Here is a 21,817-nt window from a genome sequence, read left to right as displayed (position 1 = left end):
TGGAGTGGGCACGTGGCCCCTCTGCTAGTTCTTGCCCTGCCCGTTTGTGGCAGAGTTGGATTGATTGCGCGATTCATCGTGCAATAGTGTTCTTGGTTACAGCCTTTCCCATGAAACTGTTGGCGAATGACACGAAGAACTGCTTTGTCTTCCTGTGTCCCTTTGTCCTCTCGATATAGTGCATGACCGCCCTTCTGGCGGCGTCTAGGGTGTGTAGGGCTCGCTCTGCGCTATTTGTTGGTTTTTGGAAAAAACTCGGTATCTGTATGGACTGGTTCATGTGGAATTTGGACACCACCTTTGGCAAGAAGTGTGGGTCAGTCCTCATCACAACCCTGTCCTTGTGTATTTGTATGTATGGTTCCTGCAGCGTTAGCGCTTGAAGCTCGCTCACTCGGCGTAAGGACGTTATTGCAACCAAGAAAGCTGTCTTCATGGTCAGCATTTCTAGTGAGGCCTTGTGGAGTGGTTCAAAGGGCTCCTTCATGAGTTCCGTCAGGACTATGTTCAAGTTCCATGCCGGTGGTGGCACCCGCTTGGGTGGTGCGATCCTCTTCGCTACTTCCAGGAATCTCTTCACAACCTGTGACGTGAAGAAATATATTGTGAATTTCTTCCACTTTGCCACGTAGCACTTCCATGTGCTGGGCCTTCGTGCCTCCCGAAGGACCCCGAGGGTGCTCTCTGGCAACCTCAAGTGTGCGAATTCTATGTCCTCAGGAGCCACACCACTAGGCTCAGGCTCTCTGGCTCTGGGTGCAGTACATCCCCGTTGTGCATGGAGAGCAGGTCTTTTCTTCTGCCGAATCTGTGGGGTGAACTCTGTGCCATCTCCATGATCTGCGAGTACCATGCTCTGCACTTGCTCAGTACTCTGTGTATCAGTTGTATCGGGGGAAAAGCGTAAGCAAATGTCCCGCACCAATCTAACCATAGGGCATTCCCAAGGGACCCCTCTTCGGGTTGTCTGGATGCGAAGCTTTGGCATTTGGCATTCTGGCGTGTTGCAAACAGGTCCACTGATGGCGTTCCCCACTTGTTGAACAACCACTTCGTCTCCTGAGCATTGAGCTCCCACTCGTGGGATGCCGATGTCTGTCTGCTGAGCCAGTCTGCCTGAATGTTCTCCTTCCCGAGTAGGTGTATGGCCAGTAGGTATATCCTGAGGGGGATGGCCCATCTCCATATCTCCTGCGCAAGTGTCGAAAGCATTGTTGACTGTGTTCCACCCTGCTTGTTGATGTAGAACATCGCTGTGGTGTTGTCTGTCTGCAGCAACACCCTATGCTTGTACAGTCTTGTTTGGAAGGCTTTCAGTGCAAGGAAGATTGTTTTCAATTCTAGATAATTGATGTGCTTTGTCGCATCTGTTGGTGTCCACAGACCCCTCACTTTGAGCTCCTCCAAGTGAGCGCCCCATCCCTTCAGGGATGCGTCTGTGGTGATGGTCACTGTTGGTGTTGGGGGTGTAAGAGGCTTTCCCTTTGCTATGTTCTCCATGGTCCACCCTGCCATTTCCTTCTGCACTGCCTGCGTCACAACCACTAGATCCTCCCAACTTCCTGAAGCTTGTGACCATTGTTCCTGGAGCCATTCTTGGATGGGTCTCATGTGAAGTCGTACATTTGGTACCAGGTGGATGCATGATGCCATCATCCCCAAGATCTTGCTCGCAGTCCTCACTGTCCGAGCTTGTCCCTTCCGGTAGAGGCGAGTTTCCCTCACCAGGGCCCTTGCTCTCTTGTCGCTGGGGAACACCTTGCCCTGTAAGGTGTTGGTCTGTGCCCCCAGGAAGATCTTTACTTGTTCCGGCTCCATTGACTATTTTTTCCAATGGATGGAGAACCCCAGGTTTATCAGCGTGCTCGTCACTGTATGTGCGTCTTTCTTGCATTTCTGGTACGAGTTTGCTTTCACTAACCAGTCGTCCAGGTAAGGATATATGTGTATTCCCTGCCTTCGTAGGTGCGCTGCGACTGCCGCGAGGCACTTTGTGAAGACCCTCGGTGCTGATTTTAGACCGAAGGCTAGTGTTGTGAACTGGTAGTGGCTTTCTCCGACCGTGAACTTGAGCATATGTTTGTGCTTTACGTTCATTGGTATGTGCAGGTAGGCGTCCTTGAAGTCCATGAAGTCTCCAATCTGCAATTGCGGTAGCACCTCCTGCAGGGAGGTCATTTTGAATTTTTGTGTTCTTATGAATGTGTTCAGGAACCTGAGGTCCAGAATGGGTCTCATTGTCTCGTCGACCTTTGGCACGAGGAAATACGTTGAGTATATTCCCTTGTTTCTTTCTTTGAAGGGAACCCGTTCTATGGCCTCCTTCTGTAGGAGCTCTCTTGCTTCTGCCTGAAGCCGCTGTAGCTGTTCGTTTGCTAGTGGCAAATTGGATGATGTTTAGTATCCATTTGTCTGATGTGATCTCTCTCCATTCCTGGAGGTAGAATCTTAATCTTCCACCCACTGGTGTTATGTGGTGGTAGTTGTCCATTGTTTCCTGACCCCTTTGAACGTGCTGCCCCCTGGGATCCTTTCTGTGGGTGGGCACACGGATGTCTCTGAAGTCATTTAGAGGCGGGCTGCTGGCCCCCTCTTTTATGCTGTCCTCGTCCACTTCCTCTCCCCCGAAAGGACTGGCCCCTTGACTGGTACTGCTAGGACTGCTTCTGTTGACTCGGTTGCGCCTGCAAGTCCGCCTGGTGCGTCTGTTGGAAAGCCTGGTGTAAAGTACCTGGCTGGTTTCCACCTCTTCCTCCGGGCCTCCGTGACTGGGTGCCCCTCTTGTTGCCTCTGAACTGCAAAGCTCCCATGGATCGTGCAGTTTCATTGTCTTTTTTTAGTTGGCTGAGTTTGTCGTCAACTGTTGTCCTGAACAGCGTCTCGCTGTTGAACGGAGTGTTCAAGATGCTGTGCTGCACCTCAGGCTTGAAGCCCGAGATTCTGAGCCATGAGTGTCTTCTTTCCGTGACACCCATCATCATAAGCCTGCTGGAGGTGTCTGCTCCATCTAGGGCCGTCTTGAGGCAACAATTTGCCGCATTCTTCCCGTCTTCCACCAGTTTCTCGGCCTTCTGCCTGGCCTCCTGGGGTAGGTCTTTCACCAGTTTTCCTAGCTCCTCCATGATCTGGTACATGTGCCTGTTTACGAGGGCATTAGAATTAGCCATGCACCATTGGGTCGCGGCATTCCGTTTGGTCCTTCTGCCCACTAAGTCCATCCTTTTGCTCTCCTTATCAGGAGGTGGTCCAGAAGTAGTGGCCACGTTAGCCCTCTTCCTTGCTGTGGCCGTGATGATGGAGTCAGATGAGACCATGCCTAGAATGTAGGCTGGCTCCTTTGATGAATGTTTGTACTTCTTTTCCGTTCTGGGAGTGACTGCCTTGCATGTTGCGGGCTCCCTGAATGCTTCCATCCCCTGCGCCAAGACGCTGTCGAGCATAGGTAGATACTGGCTCCTTGTTTGCGTGGGGAGTAATGTCTCGAGGAGAAAGTCCGCTTTCTGCTTCTCCTCGTCGAGCTTGAAAGCTGCTGCCGCAGACCTTATCACCGAGTTGTAAGCCCTGATGTCGTCCGGTGGCTATGGCCTCGAGGGGTATGTGTCGACCGCCTCTTCCGGGCTCTCGGTGTCGACATCCAGGTAATCCTCCTCCTGCGGGTCAGAGGTGGCCGACTCGGCGTCCAACCTGCTGTCCTCTTCCTCCTCATAGCTGGAAGCCTCGTAGGGATTCTCGTCCTCTTCCTGGTCGTCGACCATTTCGGCGCCAGGCTCATGTTCCTCGACGTGTTAGTCTTCCTCCTCGACCAGTTCTAGCATGGGTGGCTTGGTCTTGTGGGGAATCGTGAAGGCTCTCATCTTGGCGTCGAAATCTTTTTTCCGCTGCAAGATGTTTTCCATTTCGGCTTCTAGTCGCCGTTTTTTCATTTCCATCTCGGCCGCGTAGTCCGCGCCGGATTGTTCGGCCACTCTCTTCGGCGCCTGGCTCGGCTGTGAGAGTTTCGGCATCGAGGACTTGGACGTCGAACTGGGTTTCGGGTCCCTGTGCGGCGTCGGGGCTTTAGGGTCTTTCTCCCTCGACGTCGATCGGTCCTTTTCGGGGACGATCTTCGACGACTTCTGCTGCTCAACAGCTCTCTGCGCCAGGGACTCCTTCTCAGAGGATCTGCTGGGCCTGTGGGTAGCCGTGGACGCCAGGTGTCTCTGCGTCGGCGCTTTCGGGGTCTTGCCCTCGTTTTTTCGAGACTCAGAGGCGCTCGTGTTCTTGGGGAACGACGAGTCTCCTACCTTATCAGATGTCTTCGTGTAATCGGTCTCTACGACCGTGTAGCTGTCGTCTTCGGCGACAGCGTTGTCCTCTTCCTCTGAGGAAATCCCCAGCTCGTACAGCGATGGCGTCGGTGCTTTTCCTTGGAGGGTGGTGTGCGCTACCCTCTGGCTCTTCCTCACACAAAGGGTCTTCGGGGCGAAGGCGGAGCAGGCGTTGCAGTCCTCGCTTCTGTGGTCTACCGGTAAGCAAAGGTTGCAAACCGGGTGTTGGTCTTTCTGCGCGCACTTGTGGTGGCAGTTAGGGCAGAACTTGAACGGTGTGTTGTCCATCATCGAGTGTTTAGGCCTTCCTGGCCGCGCGGACGTCGACGATCGTCGAAGTCCTCGATGATTTCTCCTTCCTTTCGCTGGTCAGTGTTCGGCTAAGTCTTTTGTAGTCTTCTTCCTTCGATATCTTCTCCAATTTCAATCTTTTCCTAGTACTTTCTCCAAAAATGTCTGGAGCCCAACGGGAACGATCCAGACCCGATCGCGGAAAAAAGAATCTGAAGATGGCGCCCAAGGGTGGGAGCTTCCGCAGGAAGCATGCCGACATCACCGGAAATACACCCAAGGAGGGGTGACGCCGACGCCCACCTGGGCAACGAAAAAAAAAACAAAGAAAAGACTACGAATCCGGACCCAACCACAAAACCGCGGAATATGCACAGCATAGTGAATCCAGAAAGATTCACGCTGCAAAACTAAGCAGCCAACAAAATCCGCAGCATCCTAAACTCTCACCAGTGCCTACATTTGGCATAGAGCGCTATAAAAACAAAGCAGTTGCTAATTCCACTCTATTATTCGTTTGTTAGCAAAAATGTTAGAGCGTACATCTTATTGTAGGACGCACCTCGAACTTGTGCCGTGAGAGGACTGAATACGTATAGGCGCAGTACTGCCAACATTTGTTTATATATTTGTTTTACATCTATTAAGTTAAATATATCAAGCAGGGAGTTTCAGTAGTTTGCCTAGAATTACACGGTTTGTTATGTCAAGTGCCGATACCAGGTTTACAACTCGCGTTCGGGTTCCAAGTTCAGCTGCTTAGACAGCAGACACCGCATCTTTCGTCAAATGCATGCCAACATTATAGCAAAATGTCATCTATGCAATATACATTGAGAACCTCAGATGAGCATATGAGGTAAGGTGACGTGGTAATACTTATTAATGGAGGCCCGCCACAAGTAGACATAGCAGAGACATCGAGATAAACGTCTACAGGAAATTTGCCCATGGGGGGCGGGGGGGTTCTCCTAAATGTAGCCTGGGTGCAGCTGAGAAAGGGGGGGAGCCCGAACGCCTAATCTGCCAGGGTCGGATTCCCCTACACTGCCAGAGCCGCGTCTCTAAACCCTGTGAGGGACTCCTGTAAAGGTGATAAGTGACATCTGTCATTGTTTCAGCGGCATCTGTGCACTAATCATTATTAATGGCATCTCTCATCACGCCATCTCCAGTGACATCTTTAACCACGGTTGTGACATCTCTAAACCAATGGTGTAACAAAACGTGAGCGGCCTATCCCTGCAAAGTACATGCTCCAGACCCAACGCGTCGGCTTTGACTACACAGAGGTTCAGAGCAAACAAGGAAAACAAGACGCCGATTCTTTTCGGCTAGTTGAGCTGTAGCAGTCTTGCTCTTCTACATACGTTTGAGAATAGTCTGTGACCTCTTACAGGCTAAATAGATAATACATAAATAGAGTGTTCTGAGGGCAAAGAGAAATAAGGTCCCAGTCCAACCTGTATATAAAAGAATAGGATATGAAAGATAAACATGGTTAGGCCGCGAAACCGAAACCACGGCTGTAGCGCAGGAGACGCCGTCGCCGTGCGTGTGCACGTTGGCTGTCCCTGATCAAGCTGTGATGAGAAGACACGCCGAGATGAGGTAGGGGATGTGTGTGTGTGTCAGCGCGGGGGGGGGGGGGTTTACTGTATTTATGTGTGTGTGTGTGTGTGTGTGTGCATGCGTGTGTATGCGCGGCTATGGGGGGGGGGGGTTCTCTATGTGTGTGTGTGTGTGTATGCGCGGCGGCAGAGTTCTCTATGTGTGTGCGTGCGTGTATGCGCGGGGGGGGGGCTTCTCTATGTGTGAGTGTGTGTATGCCCGGCAACGGGGCGAGGGGGGGTGGGGTGGATGGTGGTCTGTATGTGTGTGTGTGCGTTTCTGCTTCCAAGGAGCCATGGGAGACAGGAAGCGCGCGTGACCTGATCTGTTTACGCGCGCGTGCACATCACTTGTCTCCTGTCTCCCTTGACTCCTTGAAAGCAGAAACGATTACAATAGAGTTTCGCAGCGACAATAGCTTCGCGATCGGTTCGCAGTGCGAAACCTAAAAAGGGCTTTTCTCAGTGACCAACAGTGCGGGTACCTCGATGTGACGTTTTGACATTTTATGTATTGCTGTGTTGCAAAAATATCCTTCTGTGGCAATTCTCTCGACTATCTGTTTTAGCTCCCACTCATGCAAGATGCTTGCTTGTCTGCTTAGCCGGTCCACCTCTGTGTTCTAAATCCCTGTTAGGTGATCCCCTACTAATGTTATTATCCTCTGTATAGTCATTTCATAAGCTTTATTTCGATAGAAGATATCTTGTAAGCTCTGCAATCCAGAATAAAAAGTATACAATTTAACCAAAATACATTTTTTCAGAAATATACAGTGTACAAAAATTAATTAAAATGGCAAAGTTCATTAAAAAATGGAAAACATTGGAGGAGGAGCCACGCAGGCGACCGTGATGGCCGCCTAGTCCCTCGGCTCCGTGTATCACCTTCTCCCACGCCAACATCCTGCATGCTATCCTGAGGCTAAGAGGTGTTTTCGGGGACACGATAACAGCCGACTATCGATCGCACTATCCCGGGGTTCCTGCCAGCTGTATACTGCGAGAAAACTCCATCAACAGTTAGCGGCCTGTAGCAGCCCTGCGACCGGGACCTCGAGTGGAAGTGAGGCCGGGCGCCAATTGAACAACAGCGGCCACCCGCGGCTGAGAGGAGTCGGTCAGCTCGCAAGTGGTGATGGACGGCTGACTTTCTATTTACATAACTGGTCCGACTGATGGCGCGGAATGAGAGCTGATCAGACATCGTAACATCGGTGGAGACTGTGCAATCATTAAATCCTTCATCGTAGACTGCCAGGACACTGTCCGTAACTCGTCCCGATTTTGGCGGGCGGCTCCCGAATTACGCAGACACTGACCCTGAGCAGCTACGATTTCATCGGGGCAATTGATTCGGCCGCATTGGACCCGCTCTTGCGGCCCTGCGGCGGCGCCATGAGTCTTGAGATCTCGGAACGTGAGACTCGGCCCCATTTTACTGTAACACTGCCCGGAAGTCGTGCGGGCGGTGTAGACTGCAGCCTTTGGGAGACCGGGTCTCGGCGAGATGGGGAACGCGTGGATGTGCCAGAATTTCAGTATGGTGACCTTATTGCTGCTCTCCAAGCCTTTCACTCCGCACTGGAGCAAGATGCCCTAGCCCTGGGGAGCAAGCTAGACAAGGTCATTGTCGCATTGGAGCAACGGAGACCAACCTGTCCCTTAATACTTTGACACATGACTCAATCTGCCTCCGGGTGGGACAAGATGGCGTCCCCTGTTGTTACCGAAAGGCAGAAGATCCCGAGCTCCGCAACGTCTCGTGTCGGTGACATCGGATGCACAGACCACGCTGTAGTTCTGGGCCCGGAATTGTGTGAGGTACCTTCGCTCTACTTCATGTTTTCAGGGACCCTGGTGTCGGTTATGCTGCGTCCAGACATGGATACCTTCTCTTCTCACCTGGTACTGAGACGTTATGACTGGGAGACACGTTTCCGTGCCAGAACAGGATTGCCGGAGCTTCAAGACGGGGGCTTTGCTCGGGTCTGGTTGCCTCAAATCGACGCAGACGTTTTATTGCTGAGTTTTGCCTGGCCCTTTAGATCCCTCGTGATGACTTGCATGGACGTTAGCAGATTAGTGAACATTGGCGGGCTTGACAAGATGGGGCAAGGATAGAATGTTTACTATGTGATGACAATTCGCTAGCTCGCGGCCATGAGGGAAGTGCGCTACCATGTTGTATCTGATAGCACAGTAGGTTACTATCGTTCTCTAAAAAATTGTTTGATTTGCTTGCACGCTCTGTTGAATGGTATACCCTGCTATACCCTGTATTCGCGGGAGGGAGTGGCCGGGGGACTGTTGGAGGGCTCCCCTCCGCTCTTCACTACTCTTATCGTAGATGTAGTTTAGAAACTTTCCTTAATTTCTATATTTCGGGTCTCAGTTTTTTGGGGCGACAGGCACACTGCTAGGGGGGGGTAGGCTGTAGCCAGCTGCAGGGGTGCAGGGTGGGGGGTTGTGAAGGGGGGGGGGTTTGTTTTACTATTTTTGTTCTATGGGACTTTTTATACTTATTTTTTGCCTTTTCCTTTTTTCAAGCTGTATCGTGGGGCATTCTTTTGAATATTTGCTGACTTAGTAGTATGTGTTAATGCCTCTTATGGTGTGTTTGTTGCCATTGATTGACGCTGTACCGATGCAAAGTGAAACGTGTATCCGCATATCCTGATTATTATTATGTCTCTTCTCTTTCTTCTTGATCTGGGATCAGTATATTGGGTCACTCCTCGTGTTTTACATGGGTTTGTCGTACCTTGTGCCTCAATTGTTGCATTAACGATATCAACGGGCGGGGGCTTAACTGGTGCATGTAGTGCTTCAATGCATGTATATCCTGATTCTTTCGACGTGGCACCGATGTCTTAACTGTGGTCGTCTTATTTGTGGAGCATTTGTTCTTTTGGCCCGCCCGTTGTGTGAATATACCTTACAGTTTGGCACCTGATCCTCCTATCTCTTCCTTTTAAATTGGAGCCTTTATGTTTTCTTGATTCCATCCTGAATTAAAAGTAAAATTAAACCTCATTCATCCGGAAATATGGTCTGTGTGTGCCTTCAGATTGTGATTTCATTGTGCTGCCGTGCCTCCGGGATGTTCGGCTGAATAGCTGTGTGCACTTTTACGTCAAAGGTTTTCCCAAAAAAAAGAAAAAAATTGAAAACATTAAAAAGTTTTTTTTAAAAATGCATTTTCATTTGGATAAAAGAGAGGGGGAAGTGCAAGTTGTGGGAAACAAAGGTCACATGGGCGTTATGATATTTAGAAATTTGCATTCAAATTTCTCGCTTTAATGCTCCATGCCCATCTGAGAAAATTTGCTAGGCCACAGGCATGAAGATCCCGGGCGTCGGATCTTAAGATACGCAATGCGGCTTGGTGACTGCGGGTACCCAGCTCTTTGCAGACTGGTTTCAACCAGCGCCCCCTTGGAACTTTGTAGACTGGGCAAGCGAACATAAAATGTGCGAATGACTCAGTGGTGGCCTCACAACTTGGACAAGAAGCTAGAGTTTGGTAAGGAGGCTTCCACTGGGCAGTCAGCCCTCTTATGAGGAGTGTACCTACTCTAAACTTAAAATACATAGCTCTGTCATATGGTTTTTGTATAATGTCTAGGTAGGGTTCAAAACGGATGTGGTGCTTATGCTGCATAAACTGCGTGAGCCTGCCTGCTTTTGAGTTAAGGAGATCATTCTTGCTAACCCATAGCCAGTATGCCTTCTTGACTTCTGCCTTGGGTGGGGAAGTTCTGTTTAGCCAGGCATCTTTAAGATCAAGATCGTATAAGAGTTTTTTTATGCCTTTAAGCCAGTGGATCTTGTGCCACCCATCCGTATCCATTACCTCCTTTAGCCTTGCTGCGTATTTTGATAATTCAGGTGTCCGCCACAAACGAGCCCACAGCAAGAGTGGGCGAAGTCCCGCAGTGTCTCTAAGCGAGTGACAGTCTAAATCATATAGTAGGGGCTAGGTAGGTGTCCTCTGAGGGAGCATCATTAGATCTTTTAGGAATTTATTTTCCGATCTAGAAATGTGATCTGTATTGGAGAAACCCCACAGTTCAGCGCCGTAAAGTGAAGAACTTACAGCTCCGGCCCCACCACCCTTTTGTGGTTCAAAAGCATTTTCTGCGTGTGTGATCTCCATTGCATGGAATCGGAAATACGGATACCTGGGTAGTCAAAAGTAGTAACCCTCTCTAGTGGGACGCAGTTTAATGAGGGAGGATTCCTAAACGATCTTGATGGATTTAGTGTTAGGAACTTTGCTTTCAGTGTGTTAATGGTCAACCCTCTAGCAGTGCAAAACCGTTGGAATATATCCAGGAGAGTCTGCAAGCCCTTCAGTGTTTTTGAAATGAGGAGGGTGTCGTCAGCGAACAGGAGGGTGGGAATTTTTTCGGCCGCCAGGGCTGGAGCATCAGATGGTATTCGCTGTAAGTATTCAACTACCCCATTCACATACAAAGAGAATAGTGTGGGAGCTAATACACAGCCCTGGCGGGGTCCCCTGTTCACTGGTATTCGTGCAGTTTTTTGCCCTTGTGCACCCCACCTCACTTGAGCATAATTGCCTTCATGGAGGCGAATTAGCATGTTCAAGATGTACCTAGGGACCCCCTGCTCTGCCAGGACCTGCCACATGCGCTCACGAGGAACTAGGTCAAAGGCAGTCTTTAAGTCGATAAATGCGAGATAAAGACTGCCTTTGCCTATTTTGACCACCTTCCAGTACAAGAGGAGTAGCCTGAACGCCTGTTCAATAGTCCCTGTTCCTGCCCTGAAGCCAGCTTGGTAGTCCGAAAGGACCTCATTTTCGTCCGCCTATGTTAGAATCCTCTCCAGCAATACCCAGCCAACAACTTTTTGGATGGAATCAATAAAACTTATTGGGCGATAATTGGCGGATCGTCCCTGGCTCCCTTCTTGGAGATAGGTACAACCTCTGCTCCCTTGAAGGAATCTGGAATGGGGCAGCCGTTGTCAATTGCATTAATTACAGATGAAATAAATTTTGCCCATTTAACAGGATCTGCTCGAAGGAGGTCCCCCTGGGAGTCCGTCGGGCCCGCTGTTTTTGCTGGGACTAGTGGAGAAGTGTGGCTCAATGATTAGAGCGGCAGACCCTGATGCAGAGGTCTAGCCTGGGACCAGGGTTCAATTCCCCGCCTCTGCGGGTCATGGGCTAAAAATTCCACGGATCTGATAATTCTCGCCTCGGTGCCTATTCCAATCATGGAGTCCCAATCTGCAACTCTGGGCAATAGCTTTCTTAATCTCCACAATGGCCACCACAACGCTAAGGATGCCTGGCCTCCACCTTGGGGGTGCCCAGGAGTGGACGCCTCACAGGGAAAGCCAGGATGGGTTCCACAGCGGTATTCGTACAAGCACCTTGAGACCCTTGCGGGTGAGTAGTGCGCTATACAAGTATCAATTTACATTTTATTTTGCTGGGACTATGCAATGAATGGCGGTTTCCATCTCCATTTCGGAGAAGGGGTCAATTTTTGAACCATCAAGGGTGGTTTCCTCTGCATTCGAGTAAAGGCTCAGAAAGTGGTCATGCTAGGTTTTACTTGGAATGTTGTTGGCGATTAACTCACAATCAGGGCGCAGTCTTGTTCCTAAGCAGGTTCCAGAAAAGGTTAGCATCTTTCTCCGTACTGGCTGCTTTTAGGGCTTGCCAATGCTGCTCTTCCCACTCTCTTAGCTTTGAGGACTGCCACCTTGTACTCCCTTCTTGCTGTCCAAATCCTAAGAGGAGACTTCTTTTTGACGTCAATGATCAGAGCAGATTTCTTGTGTCTACAATTCTTCGTGTACCATGTATCAGTGGTGTTCCTACGCAGGGTAAACGGCCTGTTGCCAGAGGTTGTGTAAAAGAAGGTTCCCAGAGTATTAATAGTTTTCTGATAAATTATTGATATCTTCTGGGTTCCATCTATATCAGTAGGAGCCTCTTGCAGCTCGCTTAAGGCTTCTGCCGGGCATCCCGCCGCGAGGGGCCGTTGTGGAGATTAAGCAAGCTATTGCCCAGAGTCGCAGAGTGTGAACCCGTGAATCGAGTAGGCACCAGAGCGAGAATTGTCGAGTCCATGGACATTTTAGGGACTCAAGACCCCGCCGAGCCTGGAATTGAACCCTGGTCCCGGGCTGACCTCGGCTTCCAGGTCTGCCTCCTCTAACCAGTGAGCCACACTTCTCCACACCACACCTCTCTACTGCATGCTTGTTTCCAAGGCCCTTGTACTCTTGCAACAGAAGTTTTGTGATAGTTCTATACAATAACTACGTTCAAATAAGTTTAGAATCCCATTGATGGAGGTGACTGTCCTCCATTCCTGAAGGAACTCTCCAATTCTGTTCCCTTTGGTGTTGTGTGGAGGGATGGCTCAGCAAGGTACTTGCATTTGTGCCCTGAACCTCTTGTAGAGGGATCTCTACCTCTAGCTTTTGAAAGGGTTGCTTTGGTGTAACACAGTATTGGCACTGCAATTGAGCATTTTGGGAGCTGGTTTGCATTGTAATGGTGAATAATGGGAGCTGGTTTGTATTGTGAAGCTGCGCTTTTGTGGGTTGACAAGCTGGCAAATTTCTTCTTGAAGTTGACCCTCTTCAAAACAGGTCTCTGAAATGCAAAGCACCTGCTGCCTTTCGCGGTTTCACTGTATTTTTTCATCCTCTACAGAGAAGCGTCCACTGCGAGGCCGAAAAGTTTGTTTGTGAAAGGCAGATTTACTGCTGCTACTTGTACCACTTGCTTGAACCGAGGCACTCTCAGTCATGCAGGCCATCTTATGGTGACGTCTGTGCGCAACTGTTTGCTGGCTGTATCTACCACGACCAGTGCAGATTTTTCACCAAGTGCTGTGATTGTCTTGAGGTCCTGGACCTTTGCCCTCTTCCTGCACTGCTCTGTTCCACTTCCTCTGACAGTTGGTGCCCGAACCTACTGAGCACTGCATTAAAGTTGGTAATACACCAATCGGGGGTAGCTGAACTCTCCATTTCAGGACACCATCTCCATCCTCTTTGCTACCCTTGTCTGGTGGATGCCCCATGGTGGTGGCTCAAATGTGTGCCATGGTCACAAGGATCTCAACTGCTTTAACGTTACCCACTGATGTACACAGGGTTCTGGAAGAATATGCTTAATTATTCTCTGCCCTTGGTGTTATGTCTTGGTTGAGGCTGACTCCCTAAAGACATCTTGCTCCTGGTGAGCACTGGGAAGAACTAGTTGTTATTTTGGGATAGAATCAGGGTTTCTATAAGGAAATAGGATTCCACATTCCTCCTCCAACAGCAACCAACAAGTCTGTTGCACTTTTACCCAGTGTGTTGTACACTGCGATGTAGTGGAGGCAGAGAGGGTATTGGCGGTGCTGGAAGAGTATGTGCCCACACCTTTTTCAGATGAGTATGCAAGTCCTGGCCACTATTCCCCTGCTGACTCCAGGGCATAAAAAGCATATTTCTAAAATTGACATCCTTCCCCGTAGAGGTTTTCTTCCTCTTCCTCTTCATGGGCCTCAGGTGTCCGAAGCTCCAATTTAATGTATTCCTCCTCTTGATCCTACTTACGAGGCTTTAGTGCAGTGCAAAATCCCTTTAGGGAGTTAAACTACTTCCTCCTCAGGAGGGACTTCATCTTTGCCTAAAGCCTACATTTTTTCCTCTCAAAGTGGAGAACTGAGACCTTCCTCTTCAGGCCCAGTTCTCTCTGGGATCTTCCACCTGTGCTCCCCTTTTGGAGTAAAGGCCAGCTCAGACAGTTTAACGCCAACAGCGTCTTTTGACTTCAAGCCATGGGGTCTTTATGCTTGAGCTTGCACTTAATTGACAGTAGTTTCAGTGTTTGGGTATCCCTGGAAGGCAGAGTCCAAATTCATCGGCTTGGCACCACTGCTCCCTTGTGGTGTTACCCGATACTTCTTTGCCTCACTCCTTGGACACCTTCTCCCTCTCTGTTTCAGCGACCCCCCCTCAATGTCGGAACCCTCTCATTGTGCCCCTCTGTTTCCTCTTGGTTTTTATCACTTGACTGACCAGGGTATGTCAGCATCTTTTCTGCTGTGATTGTGTCATGGTATAATGAGCCCAACTCACTTTATCCTTAGTCTGCAGGGTCTTGGGCAGGAACTGCGCACATACATCACACCATTCCGAGTAGTCGTCCGTCCTTGTGGCGGAAAATCTAAGGGTATGGCTCCATCCCAGATGTTCAACTGGTTCATGTCATTCCAAAGGAGAGCTACCGAACAATCAGATTGGGAAGCGGGTGGGACGGGGGTAAGATGGGGGTAAGATATGGGGGTTCGGTGCTAACTCAATTCCTTCAACGTCAGTCTTCTAACCTTCAGTTCCGTTCAGTTTTTTACGGGTCAGTGAGTGATCCATCGACAATCTCAATTTTTCGTCTGATGATTTCAACGCTCCTGGCTTTGTTTCCAGACCAAACTATGAAGATGCTGACAACAGTGTGGCTTTAGGAAAGTGCACCTGATGTCACAAGAGGATGGAAAGGATACCAAATAGTTGGCTCCACACAAGAAGGAAGATGAAAAATGCGCTATTACAGACAGTTCTGGGCCCAACCACTAGATGATGGAATGACACTAGTCATCTGAACCCAGTAAATATTCATGCTGCAAAAATTAGGCCATGCAGGCAAAACAAGTGTTGGCTAAATTACAATATTTCAATACATTTACAGAAGCTATGCACAAAATGATTTTTTTTCGTCAAAGGGTCTTATAAATTAGTGCGTCAGGTATTGCATATTTAAAGTTGTGATTCATTTAGGTACAGCAGATCGCCTTATCTTGTGCATTCATACAACACATCCCATATCATGTGCACACAGTACACAATACAGTCAAGAGGGCACACTGCAAGTCGAGGCCCGGTTATATAGGAAACAGATGTAAAACTGGGTTAGTGGCGGCCTTTAAACATTGGAGGAAACTGTTTCAAAGCAGCAGTAATATGGTGCGATTTTAGAAGCTACTTTGCATTTGCTCACTTATAAAATCTACATTTTAAGAAGATACTCTCCAAGAGTCCTGCCCATGATGTTTCTCATTTTTCAAAGCCCTGAAAGCCTACTCCAAATGCAATTAATTTAGTAGGGAATATGAAGTAGTTAAGATAAAAAACATTGCAATATAAAAACATTTGTTTCCAAGTGTCCACCTGAAGTGTCCACCTGACAATGGTGAAAAAAGAATTACTGGCCCACCTACACAATTTTTTCAAAGACTAAATATTTCATGTAACAAGAAACTTTAACTGATTTAGGATTACTAACAGTTTTCAAAAACTAAATCGCAATACAAACACACCACAGGTTGCAATTCATTCACTTCACGTGTTGGCAGGAGTGATAGCAATTTAGCATTTATATAATTAAGCTGTTTATCCCAACTTCCAGTTTCTCCAAGTAACCCATCCTACTCGCAGTTAATACAGTAGCACAAGCGTCACAATAAGATTTCCTAGACCGTCTTGTTTTCTCCATCATAGGCTGTTCCATGTCTCCAACGTTCCAGGACAATCAAGTGCATTTCCCCGAAAGCCCAGAAGTGCGGTCTTGTGCAAAAGCAATAATTCTCTATGGTGAAGAGGATGGAACTCACCTCTGAGATTTAAATTCCTTCATGATGTCGAGGAAGTCATTGTAGACCTGTGGTTGGCTTCCAAATTGCAGCTTGACCTGGTCTAGATAAGACAAAGCATCCTCCACCTTAAGTGGGGGAAAACAGCTTGAATGTCGACAGTCTCATAGGGGATGAGTACAATTAAAGAATATTGCTTTATGCTCGGATGCACAGCGAAGGATGTTATCAACAAATGCAACAAAACATCAAAAATAGAATAAAACTATGATGTGCTAATTTATTCAGTATAAACTTTATAAATGGCAAGACAGAACTAAAGGAGATGCAGATAAATCTTGCTTCATAATTCATATACAGCTGTACATTTAATTTAAAACCAATATCCCACTCAAGCACATTAAATCATTTATTTCGAGATTTTAAATACGTAATAAAAACATAGATTTGCTAAATTATCAAAATGGTCTTTTTTCCCGGCACTGGTAACTAAATGAAAACCAACACTTTTGTCTTTCGTTATGGGACTTCAGGCAGTGCTTTATTCGCTAAACAATTGCAGGCACCTCCGAAACACTGTCTGACTTTTAAATAAGGCAGCACACTACAGGCAAGACAGTCCTGTGGATTACGAACACCCACTATCTCCTAAGAATATATATACAAAATAAGCCAGTCAAAGGCAAAATTCTTTCTCACTTCAGCAAGCAGCCGTTGTCTACAACTGTACAACCCATTTCAAATTTAGCCATCCTGAAAGAGTAAAAATAAAAATGCAGGGGGGAGCTAGAGACTAGCTAAAGTCATTAGCACCCTGGTTCACACGGACCAATCTGGCTTTATGCCGCGTCGAAATACGGCACTTAACTTGCGAAGGCTGCACGGAATACTGGACGGTGCCCGGAAGTTACACGAGCCGGCGGTCCTCGTGTCATTGGATGCCACCATGGCATTTGACAGAAATGAGTGGCCCTTCTTGTTCGCAGTTTTTGGGAAGATGGGCATTGGCCCTGAGTTCATCAACTGGGTCCGTCTCCTGTATGCAGATCCTCTGGCCAGGGTTGTGGTGAACAACCATAGGTCAACTGACTTCCATCTGGGCATAGGCACAAGACAGGGGAGTTCCCTGCTCCCACTTCTTTTTGCCCTGGCTCTTGAGCCTTTGGTGGCATGGGTCCGGTGGGACCGATCGATCAGAGGACTGCGTTGGACGCCGGAGTAGGAGGAGAAGTTCTCGCTTTATGTAGATGAAATCCTGCTTTACCTCACCTCTCCCAGGGAATCCCTGATCTGTTTCCTTGTTGTGCTTGCTATATTTGGGAGGTACTCTCGTTTCGCAATTAACTGGTCGAAATCAGTGCTCTTTGTCCTTAGTGGAGATCCTCCGGTAGTCCAGAGTTCCTGCCCGTTACAAATTGAACTGATATGATTCCGATACCTCGGCATTTATGGGACGTTAGACCCGAAGTTGAGATACGCGAATAACTTGGGCCCCCAGCTGGCCCGGCTTAGGATGGATGTGACGAGATGGAAGACGCTACTGCACTCCCTTTTGGGTAGGGCGGTGCACTTCAAGATGATGGCCCTTCCCCGATTTCTGTACGCGCTTCAGAATGCAATGGACCCGGTGCCGTCGTCCTACTTTAAAGAAATTGAGGCCCTTCAACAGCAGCTTCTTTGGGAGGGGAGGGCAGGCCTCGCATTGCCTTCTCTAAACTTTCTCTCCCCTGGTATGATGGGGGGGGGATCGGTTTGCCGGATCTGCGGAAGTACTACTGGCCAGTCAAATAGTGGCGTAAACCACGCTATCTCCGGGTCTCCCAGAGACCCTGGGTATGCGATGGACCATGGGTAGGTGCGGGGGGAGACTTTACGAGGGCATTATATGCCAGGGCCGGCCGATTTCCCCTCGCTGGACCGTCGGCCCATGCATTGCAGGTGTGGCACGCAGCCACTCGACATCTTAAGTGGGACGGTAAACTCACCCTTGCGACCCCATTATGGAACTCAGAGAGACTGGGCAGCTTTTGGAAAACAAAGGGCCTTGACAAATGGGATATCGCAGATCAGGGATGTTTGGGGGAAAGACACAGTGATCACATTCGGTGCTCTCCAAGTAAAGTATCATCTACAAGAGAGTGAGCATTATCGATACCTCCAAGTTAGACATGCCCTACTCACGCATATTCCCAGAGGCACCATGCTCCCAGACGCCTCCCCCCTGGAAGATCGAGTGTTAGATGGTCATCTCCCGGAAAAGACCATATTGTTAATATATAAAAAACTTCTCAACAATATGGGAGACCCGCAGGCAACCATTAGGGCACAATGGGGCACTGACGGCTTAGAATTATATCATGAGGACTGGAGGGAGGCAGCTCCTCTCCAAAGGTAGTGGCTATTCAAATGACTCAGGCTTGTGCAATTAAAGATTTTTCACAGGTCGTATGTCACGGGGCCCCAGCTAGTGCACATGGGTTGGGCGGGGAGTGCCGGAGCGGGTGCAGGGAGCTTGGAACCTTCATGCATACTTTGTGGCATTGTGCAGAAATACAGGAATACTGGGTTAAAATTCATGTCCTAAATGTCTGGGAGCCTACAGATTTGATTGCATATGGGAGACAGTGGCGACCCTTGCGTGTATGATTGCTAAACATAACATTGCTCAGCTGTGGAGCGCCAGCCAACCGCCCCGGGTCGAGAGGTGAATGGAGGATCTGGATTGGTGTATGTACAAGGAGAGGCCCGTCTACGTCGCATGGGGCTGTCCTGCGAAGTGGGGGAAGGTTTGGGGAGCCTGGAACAATTATCGTGGGGATATATGTGTTCCTCCAGTTGTTTGGGACGAAGCAGCCGCGCAGGAGTCTCTGTGATCCCTAAATGTTATCCTGAATATATTATCTTGTAGTACGGAAATGTATATATGACAAATGTAGAAGCGGCAAATGACACCCGATGCCTTTTTTTATATTGTTAATAAAAAGATTTTCACAAAAAAAAATTGCAATAAAAAAATGTAAAGGTTCTCATTAGGCAATCGACCCTTACATAGTTATGTGGAAAAAGGCAAAGAAAAAGAAGGTTATACATATTTTAAATAACTTAAATGCATGACATTTCTAATTTTTAAAACAGATTCAATGTAGAATTAGAAGACTTTGGTAAGAGAGATGAAAAAAAGACAAATGCTCACCTTTGATGCGTCTTATGTGGGCTATTCCGGATATTTAACTTTCTATTTCCCTTGCACATAAGAATTTATGCTTTTAATTTTCACTGCGGTTACATTCGTAGGTCTTATAATTTCATCTTAGTCCTTGCACAGCAGTGGAAAAAATAGGGGAATGCAAGGCACAGTGTCTTTGGTACCTTTGCAAGTTAATTCCCATTTAGATTGGCTAATAGGTTTGCTTATACGGACACAAAAAACGCCAAGCTTCTTTCTTTCCAAACCATAACATTAGTGTTGCCATTTCATCAAAGATAGCAAATTGTTTGCATTTTCTCTCTCTCTTGTTCAGCAACATTTGTAGAACCTAGGAACTGCCTGTTTATTTCCCTGGTCATTGTTTTTCAAAATCAACACAAAAAGATTACATAAATACAAAGACCTTTTTGCAGCTTGAAGACCTTCTAGATCCACATGAATGCTCCACTTTAACCTTTCATCATACAGTGGCCGCTAAATAGGAACCTGAATATTAAATCTAAATAGGTAGATACATGTTAACGTAGTTTTGCAGTTTTAAGAATCTCTAGATTCAAATGCTGTGCATTATTCCACCGTACAGTAGTTCAGTTCTGAATGGTGGTCTTCTAGTTTTTTCTATTTGAGCGTCATCAACCATTTGTTGCTATGTCCCTCGGAAGTGTAGCCTTGGTCGCCATTTTCAGATTTTTAACCCTTGCGATCCATCCTGGCTATGGCTTTCGCTGAGTTAAACTGTCATTGTCCCTCTCCCATTGCAAGTCTTACTAATTTCTGCAGAAGTGGGAGGGTTATAGGTCAATCCAGAAAATGTTCAAGCTGCAAATTTACTCCAACAGGTAAGTAGCTACTTTAATTTGCAGTGTGAATCTTTTATTCACATGCTGTCCATTTCATTATGTTGCAGTGTTCCCTTTCCCTAGGGGAGGTTGGGTGACAAAAAATAAAAAGTTTGTATTGGCTAACAGATGCTTGAATACTTTCTGACCCATCTCTGCCTCCTTATTAGCCTGTAGACCCACATATTAGCTTTTGGTAAACGTATGCATGGAGAACCATACAGCTACCATGCAGATGTTACTGATGGAGACATTAGATAAAGGTGTGTGTTGCTCCTTTCTTGTGGAGTGTGTTTTTGGGTTAGGCACTACTTCAGTGTCTGTCATTTTTGCGCGACATTTTTGGATTGCTTGAACTATCCACCACGCAATGATCACCTGATAAACTGATGAACCCCTGCTTGCTTGGGCAAAAGAAAAAAAGAACTGATTGGTCTTCCTGAATTCTATGTTTTTTTTGCCATAACATATTTGGATACATATAATAACCCATCTTGCAATACTTCTTTTGGAGGTAGCATTTCCTTTTGTTTGATTTGAAAAAGAAACAAAGAGCTTTTTTGTTTTGCTGAAAGTTTTAGTAAGTTCTGCGTAGTACATAAGTACCCTTTTAACATCTAGTGTATGTATTGCATGTTCTGCGATAGTTTGTGGTTTTAGAAAGAAAACTGGTAATTACAAGGTTAGATTTAAACGGAAAGGAAAAACGACCTTTGTAAAAATGTAGGGTTAGAGTGTAAACACACTGTCTGAGAGTGGCAGTAAGGTTCTATAATTGTGAGTACATGTATTTCGCCTACCCTTCATAAAGTTGTTATCGCTACGAGGAAAGCTACTTTTCATGTTAAGAACCGTAGTTGGCAATTATGTAGTGGCTCAGACGGTTAGCCGTGTTAGGACAGTGTTTAGATTCCATGCTGGTATTGGAGGTGTACGTTGTGGAAGGACTCTTATTCCTCCTTCCAAAAAGGCTTTGATTACAGGAATGCGGAAATGTGACTGCGGTTTCCTGTTTTATAAATATGATGCAACAGTCGCTAAATGTAGGCATATTGAGGTGTATGCTGTGACTTTTGTAAATGTAATAGGTAACATTTTAGTTCTTGCTCTGTTGGGGAAGGTAGGTTAATGTGCTGTGTTCTACAGTAATGCACAAACAGTGCCATTATTCTGCACATCAAGCCCTTATGATAGATCTTCTTGCTTCTTTGAGAATAGCCATACATTTGTGTGGTTGTAAGAAACTGGCTGTGTATATACTATACCAAAATAAGGTATAACTAGCAAGGAGTCCAGTGGAATCACAAAGGTAGGCAAAGGTAAAAGTAGATAGAACCTTAGTCTCCATTTCTGGCAGTGTGAGCGAGCAGTAAGGCTTTATCAGAGGGTAGTGTTAAGCATTTGTTGTACAGACACAGGAAGCAATTGATGTCACACACCCAAAGACTGAACTCTAACCAATTTGTATCAAAAATATTATTTAGTTATTTTATTTCTAGAACCAAGCCAAACCTGGTACAGGTAAGTGAAATAATATTTTGCAAGTTTTTATGCAGGGAATTACAGTTAAATGCAGGTTCAAATGCAGATGGTTGAGTTACAGGCAAGTCAAGAGTTCGAAATTACTTTTCAGTTACTTTACAGATAACGCTGCATGTTACTTCTTAGATTACTTTTTAAGTTACGATTGCTAACCAGTGTAATATGCTGAGATATCACACAGGGACATCTCCTGGAAACCAGGTAAGTAATACAGTTTTTGTACAGTTATTCATACAAACCAACTGCACACTTAAGATTTTTCAAAGAAAAGCAATCATATGGGAGGAAATTAAGTTATCGGTTTACACATAAGTACCAGGTTGTGGGAGTCAGTATTCTGGAGTACGCACCAGGGTTCCCCCAGGGTCAAGGATGAACCCTTTAAGCA

The 21,817-nt window shown here is 47.2% G+C and overlaps 1 protein-coding gene across 5 annotated transcripts in view; it reads right to left on the bottom strand.

Moving 5' to 3' along the window:
• The window catches only part of SIN3A (SIN3 transcription regulator family member A), an 802,206-nt gene that overhangs the window by 490,621 nt on the left and 289,768 nt on the right, over positions 1 to 21,817 (bottom strand). For all 5 annotated transcript variants that reach the window (XM_086959309.1, XM_086959306.1, XM_086959307.1 and 2 more), the window contains one exon: positions 15,862 to 15,968. In XM_086959309.1, the coding sequence (XP_086815435.1) occupies positions 15,862 to 15,968 (107 nt within the window). The remainder of the gene's footprint in view (positions 1 to 15,861; positions 15,969 to 21,817) is intronic.

Source organism: Lissotriton vulgaris, chromosome 2_2 (assembly GCF_964263255.1).
Source record: "Lissotriton vulgaris chromosome 2_2, aLisVul1.2, whole genome shotgun sequence".
NCBI classification, from domain to species: domain Eukaryota; kingdom Metazoa; phylum Chordata; class Amphibia; order Caudata; family Salamandridae; genus Lissotriton; species Lissotriton vulgaris.
The sequence above is the reverse complement of the archived record's forward strand: the minus strand, read 5'-3'. Positions and strand labels throughout refer to the sequence as shown.